The 10,657-nt window shown below is 36.2% G+C and overlaps 1 protein-coding gene across 1 annotated transcript; it reads right to left on the reverse strand.

The window, feature by feature from the left end:
- Positions 1-7,451: 7,451 nt before the first annotated feature.
- On the reverse strand, positions 7,452-8,960 carry LOC131432364 (uncharacterized). Its single transcript, XM_058598597.1, has 2 exons — positions 8,193-8,960; positions 7,452-8,137 (listed from the first exon to the last, which is right to left on the reverse strand). The coding sequence occupies exons 1-2, from the start codon at positions 8,676-8,678 to the stop codon at positions 7,658-7,660; spliced, it is 966 nt and encodes a 321-aa protein (XP_058454580.1). The 5' UTR covers positions 8,679-8,960; the 3' UTR covers positions 7,452-7,657.
- Positions 8,961-10,657: the final 1,697 nt, after the last annotated feature.

Genomic DNA, 10,657 nt, shown 5'->3' on the forward strand with positions numbered 1-10,657 from the left:
TCGAGATAATCCAAACTAAAACTTTTAACCAAACTTAAATTTAGTTGAAGGGTCTTGTGGCCAGCTATGACGTTGCAGAATTTTATCTGGCTCCGACTTCCGGTTCCGAAATTAAAAGGTTATTAGCGTTCAAAAATGTGAATATGCGAACTAACTTTTCTCGGAGATGGCGAAACCGATGTTCACAAACTTATTATAAAATGAAAGGGCTTAAGATCTAACAGAAAAATTCTGAATTTCATTTAGATCTGACTTCCGGGTCTGAAAATACAGGGTGATAAGCACAAAAGATTCGATTGCAAAACTAAGCAGGCTATTTAAAACTATTCTAATTAGCAGATCTTGTTAGCTGATGGCCAATAAACTCATTTCTGTTCCCGATTCCGGAAATAGTGATTAAAAATCCCAAAGAGGAAATTACTTCCGACTTCCGGTTTTGGAATTATACAACTTTTCCAATATGTAGGTATTATAAGTTGATGGCCAAACTAAGTGGCTATACCGGTTCTCAGATTCCGGTTCCAGAAGAACCGGAAGTAGTGGTCAAATGAATGTATAAATATTATGTATCAAAACAACCGATGAAATTGTGATTTCGGGAGGTGCCAGGGCCCCTTGGGCCCCCCTTCTGGGTACGTGCCTGTGTAAATACTGTTGTACCTATAATCTTCAAGCTGAGAAAAAGATGAGCACAGGTTTCTCAAATCATTTTTTCCGTTACTAGGATGATTGACCTGTGGAACTATTGCACCATATACTACATATAGAATTGCATTATAAACTCTTCATCAGGAATGAAATATTGCAAAAATTTCTATTTGTATATGAAAAATGTGGAACCCAAATGAGAGTAATTTTTTCAATGAACCCAACGATACTCACATATCGGTCTCATCTTAGGCCGAAGGCAGAGTGGGCGCGAGAAGCTTCGCCGAGCTGGTGACTGACATTAGCAAACCTAGAGCGGGAATGATATTAGCAGCAAATCAAAGGGACCCGTCAGAGTGAAAGCTGAGCCGATTTCTCGCTTGTACTCGGACAAGGCTCCTTTAATTTTCTGCCTAAGACAAGACCTGACAACTGGGGGGGCTACTTTTGTTCCAAAATGGACCAGTTTCTGATTGGCTGATTCTGATGTTGCTACCCGTACATTGTGAAAAGAAAAAACTTTTGCAGGGTACGCGAGCAATGATGCCAAGTATAAAGAAAAACAAGTTTTATAAAATGTATAATTTTAGCTCATCAATGAAAATGAAAATTTTCAGAGAATGTTTAACTTTTTTTAAATCTCAATTGTAATAAATGTTTATAGTGGCAGTAGTGTGTAATTAAAATCAGCATCAAGCCGTTTTTCTTCTTAGTGAATTACAGTGTAACCAAAAAAAGATTGGTTAAATTAGTGTAAACTCGAAAATGTGTTTAGTTTTTCGAGAAGAATGAACTGTTGTGTTCCACACTGTGGTCGCACTAAGCATTTCTATCCATACTTGAATTTTTCCGGTTTCCAAAAGATCCGGTAATACGTCAACAACGGATTCTATTTTGCGTTTAACATGAGATATTTCTTGTCTTGTCATCAAAGCTCAATTAATTGTTTTTAAGCATTAATATATAATAAACATAAGCATTCACAAAAACATTTGTCATGCTTATTTCAAATCAAAAACCGGTCTAAAAATTTAAAATTTTTCGTAGAATAAAATTATTAAAAAATCTGTAGATGTGGCTACACTGTAGCCGATACGTTGGTATTTATTCCACAAGGCGAAAATGACGAGAAGGATGCTTCGCAAGGAAGAATAAGAAACCAGTTGTCAGGTCTTGTCTTAGTTTGCTGCTAATATCATTCCCGCACTAGGTTTGCTAATGTCCAGAGATGCCAGGTAAAAATTTCAAATATCTTTCAGACAGGGTTGGAAAAGTCTGTATATCCGAAAAATAATCTGCAGTATGTCTTGCTGGCAGCCATTGCGCTATAAAGTATGATACGCTAAACTGATTTGAAGAGCAATAAAAAAAGGTCGCGACAATTTCAAGTCTGTAAATTTTGACGAAAGTCTGCGAAAAACTCGATTTTCAAAAGTCTGCAAAAGTCTGCACAACAAAAAATGTCTGCAGTACTATGCACGAAATCTGCAAATTTACAGACAAATCTGCAGGTTTGGCTTCTCTGCTAATGTCAGGCACCAGCTCAGCTCAGCCCACCTCTGCCTTCGGCCTTAGGCTGTGAACCATTTCGTGGTTAATTTTTAACTTTTGGTTGAAATCTGACACTGGAGTCAAAAATAACCCTGCTCGAAAGCATGATTATTTTTGACAGATCGATGGTTATTTTCCGACACTGAAAAAAATCTTGCAAAGAAAATTCTAATGTCAATTTTTTAGTCAAAATTATTTCCAGTGCAAAATAAACCCAAATAACTTTCCGTCTGTCAAATTTTGAAATGGGCCGCAGTTTTAGTTAAATTTAACTATTCGACAAAAAATAACCACTCAAGTGTCAGATTTCAACCAAAAGTTAAAATTAACGCTATCGGGAAGACGAATGTACTTCTACAATATAGAACCGATTCAAAACGGTTGTGCCAGTCTTGTTTGGGAAGAATCCGACATAAGCAGAACCGTTAAGGGCTGAGGCCAGTAGGTCGCGTATAACCACGTGGCTCGCTGTGCGTATTACATTTTTCTCCATGCTCTCTCGCAAATATGAAAAATGACTCTCGATGTGGCCAGGTTGCCAAGAAAGCTTTGATATTGTCGGTTACAAGTTTGACTACATCACATAGAATCAAAGAAAGCTACCGCTTGTTTGGCAGCCTTTTTGAGCCGATTCTATTTCTCTCTCATATTTCGTTACGTTACCAGGGAACTAAAATTGCGCCGCCATAGAAATCGACTTACCTTCACAAAAATAACTTTCACTTCATTTTTATCGCGACAACATATATGTTTTTATACACTAATCGCATCTAAATTAAATTATCTAGACATTGTCAGGATACATTTTGGATCCATGTTTTTGTAGGCGAGATATTCAATGAATAAGTTGAAAGTCGCCGTTTTCAGCTATGCAATGCTTCCTTCAGAAAAAAGACTTCCCGACCGCTAAAGTCAATGAATCATTCTGAAATTTTCACAGAATAATCTAAACTAATTTGCTAAGAGATTGTCAGTTGAGTTTTTTTATATTGAGTTGGGTTTTTTGATATTGATAATTTTTTCCAGAATTATTGTTCAACAAAATAAATTCCATCGTTTTCCATGATGAAAAGCATCATTCGAACAACGTTTTGTAATTTTTTCGTGGAAAAATATTGAGAAATAAGTTGGTGAAAAGATATTCTTGAAGACGCTTCTTAAAAATTATGATTTGCGGTGTCCACTGTATCTTAGCGCCGACTAATCAGAAGTGAACAAACGATCGCAGCATAGTTAGAGTAGAAGTTTTTCTAGACCCCAACGTTTCTGTTTAATTTCTTATATGTAGAAAATGTGTGGTTTTTTATATGTAGAAAATGTGTGCAAAACTAAAAAAAAAATGGTGCAGTAGTTTTTGAATGACGATGGACACGGACTTTCAAAACCTGCTTTCGAGAAAAATGCGTTTAAAGCTTTTTGTCTATAAAATTAATGGTAACAATTAATTACTCCAGGGAGGGTCCAACATTTTCAAAAAATCATATTTTTTCTTTTATATTTTTTTATAATGAAACATTTAAAGAAAATTTTGTAAAGTTTTGAAGTCAATCGAAGTAGAAATCTTGAGCCTGTGCGACAAGCTCTTGCTTCGTCGCAGAATGAGATAGCCATAGATAAAGCACAGACTAACAGACAGGACACTCAAATTAGATTCTTTAACCATATAAACGGTCATTTCGAATATTTCTTTATTTGGGACAGTACTCACATGTGTCATGATGGCACCACGTTACCCTATCAAAAACATTCTGTCTGTCATCTAGACTGTGTTTATTCTTTTCATTTACCAACCGAGTTGCCATTCATACAGAATTACCTGTAATGTATTGATTTGTATACCTCCATGCGAATTTCATGCAGGATACAGATTAATTACATATTGCCAAAACTATATACAGAATTGTGCCTACTTCTCATCCTACAACGCAATACAAAATCGAACCCGTTTTGTTACAATATTTACTTGCTTCTGGTCTGCCGTCACTTAATTTCGGGTGAAAATTACCAACACTATCAAAAATAGTCTAGATGAACAACGTTGAGTAAAATAAATGTTTACCTTCCAACATCGCGAAAAAAGTTAAATATATTATCAACGTAATCCAAAAATTTATTGTGACGATTAATTTTCAAATATTTCGATGGAATCAAGCAACCCTGCAAGCAGCTGATCGGTGTTGACAAACGAGGGGAAATCAACCAGTAAAAAAACATTTACGTAACACAAGGGGTGTACAGATAGTAAATAGTTCGCGCAGTACAATATAGGTGGAACTAGTGCATAACGAAAAATTATTTTTATAAGAATTTACTCATACTGTCATGTCTGTTAGTCTGTGGATAAAGGTCCATAACTTTCAGAGTTTCGTTCCAATAGGCTTGAAAATTTCACAGAATATTCTTGAAGTGTTCTACTATAAGACAATATAAAGGAAATAATAAATGATTTTTCGAAAGTGTTTGACCCTAACACCACCCCCCTCCCCCCCTTAATAACCGCTAGGCGAAATTTTCTGCCGGAAACGGCTGTTGCATTCTTGCCAGACTCTTGCCGAAATTCTGTCTGAATGTTCGATCCCTTTTTAGAAATTATCGTATAATCTCAGGCAAATTTTGGATAAATTGAATTGTTGGTTTATCTTTAGCAGGTCTATACATGTTTCCGCCTTCCTTCTATATCAACTGAATAAATCAACATAAAAAGAGTTCCGTACTTTTTCGATTTGTTTACATCTATGCCTCCTGTGTCAATAATAAAATTTGGCCTCCTGTGTCAATAATAAAGAAATTGGCTGATTTTCACTATTAAGATAAATCAGCAGGTTATTTTATCGTCTCATTTATTATTTCGAGTAGTAAAAAATTAGGAAACCATCTAAAATGACAAGAAAATAGTTTCAACCTTCCTTTGTAGTATCTCCCTCTTCGCTGGCATGGTAGATACAGAGGACGAAACTTACGAAAACAAATGGAACGAAAGTTTCGCCCTTTATTGTTCTTTGTATCAGAGCTTAAAATTGTCACGCATTCTCAATGAAAGAAACCATTCCAACAGTCTCATTTTCAATATTTTACTGTCTCTTTCGTAAATGACCGACAGCAGAACAAACGAAGAGAGACGGAGCATTTTCGTTTCTCATTTGAAAAATAAGAGAGCATAATTGCCAACGTCACTCTTTCCTTTATGACAAGACGAAACTAAAGTCTGCAGGGAGCATCAACAGAATTTCAATTCTCATTCTTTCACCGATTGATTGAAAATCAGTGACGCTTGGCTATAGTGACTAAAATATGACAGATCGAAGTTATTACATCCCAGAATTTCTTTGGAAACCAAAACAACTACAAATTCGAGCACCAACAGGTAAAAGTCATTGTGAAACCTTTTTCTGTCATTTTCGATTCGCAACGTTTCGGTTGAATACCGACACTGTATACTAAGGGATTTTCACTGAAAACCGCAAATGAATGAAAGGGCAAATGAAAGAAAGAACACAATTTTGAAACAACTGTTCCGCTTCTGTCATTGATTGGACATGGATTTCGTTCTCATTGTCCTGTCTCTGAGCGTATCTTTTTCCGAAAAATCATTTTTTCTGTTAGTTTTTCATTCATTTGGCTTCTCCAATATATGTATCCGCTCAGTCATTGCAAAAACTGAAATTATTTTCTCGTCATTTTCGTCTATTTTGAGTCAATGAAAATGACCTTTTTAGCCTTAGCTGCTTTGTATTACTATGATTAAGATTTTCGTGGAATCAAAATTTCTAGGCAAAATTGTACAATTGGGAAGCATTGATTCGTAAGAAAGAGAAACTCGATTAGATTACTTTTGTAAGATTCGCCATTGTTTGAAAAACAGTTGATTTCGCTTGAACTGTGTAATGCCGACTTATAAACAATGTTTTCCTACACTTTGTTCGTAAAAAACAACAATAACTCCAATTGAAGCCTGATTCAGAAAATGGGCTAGGCTAATTTGTCTCTTTTTTAACCCAAAAGTATTGATCTGTTTGTACGGGAGCTAGGGGTATTATTATTTGTATTTTCTAAAGCCTATTTTGGTCAAGTGATGGCGGAAGAACAAAAGTTTTTTTTCCGAAAGTTGTTATTTCGGTGAACAAAAATGTGACTATTAAAGGGTGAGAAACGATAGATTCTGAAGAAAGTTATTTTGTGGAGGGACTAAGATCAAATCGCAAAAGAGTATCGTCAATCCGAAAATTGTGCTTATTGAATATCGTAAAATTTGGACAATTGGAATATTAAAAAAATTATTAATTATTAAATTATATCATTAAAGGGTGTGCGGCCTCGAATTGCATTACCCTCAAGTGGCTGTAACTTTTTACCTGTTGGGTATTTTAAATCAGTATTTTTGGCTAAACTAGTTGAATCCGTAATGTTTATGTTGTGTGACTGAAGTAGTTTTACAACCGGTGCAAAGATGGAATAGGACGAACAGCAGCGGCGTAAAATAGTTTTGCGCACGCACCTTGAAAATCCGGATCTCTCGCATCGTGTCATCGCAGGAAGTTGGGAATTTCACAATCTACGGTATCGCTTGTTTTAAATCGGTACAATGAACGTTTTACTGTTGTTCGCATGGAAAAAAGTAGCCAAAACGGATGTCCGTAGAGTGAAAAGTATGTAGATTGGGAGCTCAAGTATTCAAAGAGTATCCAAACATCAATTGAGTAAAACTTTCGCGCAAGACGTGAAAAAAAGTGAAGAACTATTCAACAACAAAGTTAAAAAGGTACCGAACTGCAAAGATTGGCAGACGTCTTCACCCAGTCACTAACCATAATAGATGTTGGTTGTGATTTGCAGAATGAACTTACCAAAAAATCACATTATCTTTCACTTTCTGTCACGGGGAAGAAGGAAGATGTAGGATACGGATACTACAATATACGAACGATCAATGCGTCTCCTTCAAGTCAGAAGGGTTTCATATTTGACAGCTACGTCAGTGTAAGCACCAGCATCCGCCAACATTCGGTGCAGCAATTCTTGATCACGAACGAGAACTGTCAGTCGATGCTTGTCATCGGCATCTTTCAATCACAAGTGACTCCCAAATTCTGTGTCGTCCATCATCATTAAGAAATTCGTAGAGCCGTACACAGTATGAAGTGCCTTCCACTTTAGAAATAGTAGGCATAGGTACGAATATGATGTGACACCTAGTACTGAGAGCGCACTGAAACATTTGTCATTATATTGATTTAGATATTGTAAACCTTGGATATCCAAGCAATGGTTAGCAAATCTCGGGTGTTTTATTAATCCAAAAAATAAATCAATCGGAAAGCGAAGTATGATGAGATAAGATATGTTTTCTCGCTTCAATTCTCTCAATAATTATGATCTCTTTGTATATGAAAACAATATTATATTTCAATCTTTCATGACTATTCTAAACGCAGCTCACCGAGATCGCTTTCTGTGCACATCATCTGTTTCTATTTGGTATGAAAAATCTGTAGACCCGTACTGTATGTCTTTTTAGATAACTACCCCACCCTTCCTTAGACGATTGCTTCCGTTCCTCGGATGCTTTCAGTGCTTTAAGACGTTCTCGATCTTCTTCGATTTTTCGCAAGCTTACATATTCTTTAATGTAATCCAACGAGTCACCCAAGCCGGAAAGCTTCTTGTCCAGTAACACAAGCCGAGAGACACCTTCACCAGTAGTTTTCTTAATTGCCTCAAACTGTGTGTTTCGATAATAGTAGTTGATTGAGGTGGCAATAATTCCGAGCAGAGCGCCTACACACGAACCAATAATGGACCAATACTTAACGTTATTGGCTTGTGTGCGTTCCTTTTCATGGGAAGTCTTTACGGCCGATGTCAGGTGCGCAAACAAATCACGCTCTTCCTGATCAACAATTTGAAAAATTTGATTTTTCTCCTTTTCCCGTGCTATCACCTAAAATGACAAGCTTATCATTTTCCATACGATCACATCAATTCACCCTACCTACATCAAACTCCTCCTTGATCAGTTCCACATACCGATGCTCACCTCGAACTGACTTCTGCAGTTCAACGTGAATATCCTGCATTTGTTTACGAATCAGTGTCAATTCCAGCAGAATGTGCCGTCTCCGTTCCTGTACCAACTGCAGCTGGTTTTGAATTTCAATCACCTTGTTTTGTGCAACCTTCACTTCGCTCATTCCACTGAATTCGTCATAAAACGATTGGGCTTCGTACAGTTTGCTTTTAGCCAAATCCATAAGACTAACACGGCGAACGGTCAGGTTGCTTCCGGAATTAGCGGATTGCTTCACCTGATGTTGACTAGAACTTGGCTGTTGCAGGGTGACATATTCAAACACATTCTGCTTACTATCCGACGATCGATGATCATTTCGCTGGGATGAATAGTAGTACTTCTGGATGATGCAATGATACCTGGTCTGCGACGGTCTCCAGCAGTGTGATACGATTAATTTATTAGAAAGCATTCTAAAATCAGTTTCTTCGCGACATTTACACGAAAAACAGTAAATGCGAGGCAGACTTATTCGGTTCAACTATTTATGTAATAAAATGCACAATTTTCACAGCACTAAATGAATAAAATGCTTATACAAACAAATCAAATGGAAAATGAAGATAGATTCGGCTGAGTTACTCAAAACCTCTTTTTGGAACTTTCAAATCTACAATGATTATGTAGGTAACTGTCGAACGTTCCAACAAATTCCATAAATATCGTTTATAATATTTTAGGCTATAAAACTCATTTAAATAGTAGAGAAAACCAAGAAAAGTTCACTGAAAAGAACGTAAAATTATGAAATTTCATTCCAACTCGAAGATATGATATTATGACGTTTAAATAAATGATCAAAATCAGCTGATAAAATAACATAAACAAACCTAGTGTAAAAGCGCTACTGCACATACACTCTTATACCAAAGTTCGCTTATATGAGTAGAACTCAAGCCACTGTAGCGGCCGATAAGCCATGTGTCAGGATCTATTTTGAAGAGGAATTTCTGGTAAACGACGACCGTTGGAGTAATAATTTAAATTATTATATTTTTGAATGAAAAAACAATTATAGTATCATATGAAAAATAAACACCATTTTGCAAATATTTTTAGAGCTATCATTCAAAAATATAGATTTCGATGCTTTGTATTATAATTCGATCAACATTTCGTAATTTTGAGAAAAGAAGTATGACGAAGGAAGAAGTATTTCCGATTCCATGATTTGTGGTGTGCACTGTACCTCAGCGCAAAATTATGAGCAGTCAAAAAATCCAAGTAACATAGTTGTAGTAGATGTTTTTCTAGGCCCCTTTGATTTTATTTGATATGCTGAAAACTTTTGCTGGTTGGTTAAAATCAGAACTGCGATTGTCCGTGGAAAAATCTATCATTTAGTAGCTATAGAACCTCCTATAAGCAACAAACAACGAAAAGGAAAACGTTGGGGTAGGGTATTTTATATGAAGAAAGTGTGAGTGAAATTTGAAAATAATTGGTGAATTTTCAAATGGCGATGGACCCGAGGGGGACGATAGAACCTGCCTTTTCCCAATAAAACACATAAAGTTATTAGAGTCTCATCAAATTCCATTTATCCTTAAAAATATATCTAACCGTTCAAAAGCATATCTAACCGTTGAAAAGAAAGTCGAAACACATGTGATCTCTTCTAATTTTTCATTCATGACATTTAACGAGTTGTCAACATTACGCAACAAATCTGGAGAAAGAAATGATACTTAAAACATAGAGCTTTGTACCAAATGAGGTAATTTAAATTTCATGGGAATTTGGTTTGATAGTGACTAGGAAACGTGGACCCGGAGCTGTGATCATGAGCAAGATACTATAAAGAAATAGTATCAACAAGCTTGGGAAATGATTATATTTTATTACGTTTCAAACTCTGAGGATTCCTAAACATTCTCCGCATTCTCTGTTTGGACACAACTTGAATTTGATTGTACTATGAATGTGATGTTTGGTACCGGAGATCCACACTTTAATTCTGTGTCGAATTTGGACTTGATTTCATAGTGATATGACTGAAAAGAAATATTGGTGATCCAGAGAGTATACATTTCTAAGCATCACTTCTCCGATATCTTCATCATAAAATGTGTGATCGAAGCCTTGACATGGTACAATTCAGGAATTGATGCTTGTGTGGGTATAAACGAATTCATAATGATCAATGCATAGCATGCCATGACAAATTGCGGTGGGTACGACTTCAATCGGGTCGTCAAGGTCAATCGCATTGTAAAAGAACTGTTTCACACATTTCATCACGAACAACCATTCAGGTAAGAAGTGCACCGTACTGGGTGATTCCGTTTCCGATTAATAGTTATAAAATGCACAATGCTGTTCATCATACTGGTTCGATTTTCTAGTTCATTAGTAATCAGGAGTATGTTCTTCAGATGAACTGTGTAATTA

Source organism: Malaya genurostris, chromosome 2 (genome assembly GCF_030247185.1).
Source record: "Malaya genurostris strain Urasoe2022 chromosome 2, Malgen_1.1, whole genome shotgun sequence".
NCBI lineage: Eukaryota > Metazoa > Arthropoda > Insecta > Diptera > Culicidae > Malaya > Malaya genurostris.

What these genes read in the sequence shown, in the direction of transcription:
- LOC131432364 (XM_058598597.1), bottom strand. Translation starts at nt 8,678, where the DNA reads ATGCTTTCTAATAAATTAATCGTATCACACTGCTGGAGACCGTCGCAG. An exon ending in TGATCAAGGAGGAGTTTGAT is followed by an intron (nt 8,138 to 8,192) that starts GTAGGTAGGGTG and finishes TTGTCATTTTAG; the next exon opens with GTGATAGCACGGGAAAAGGA.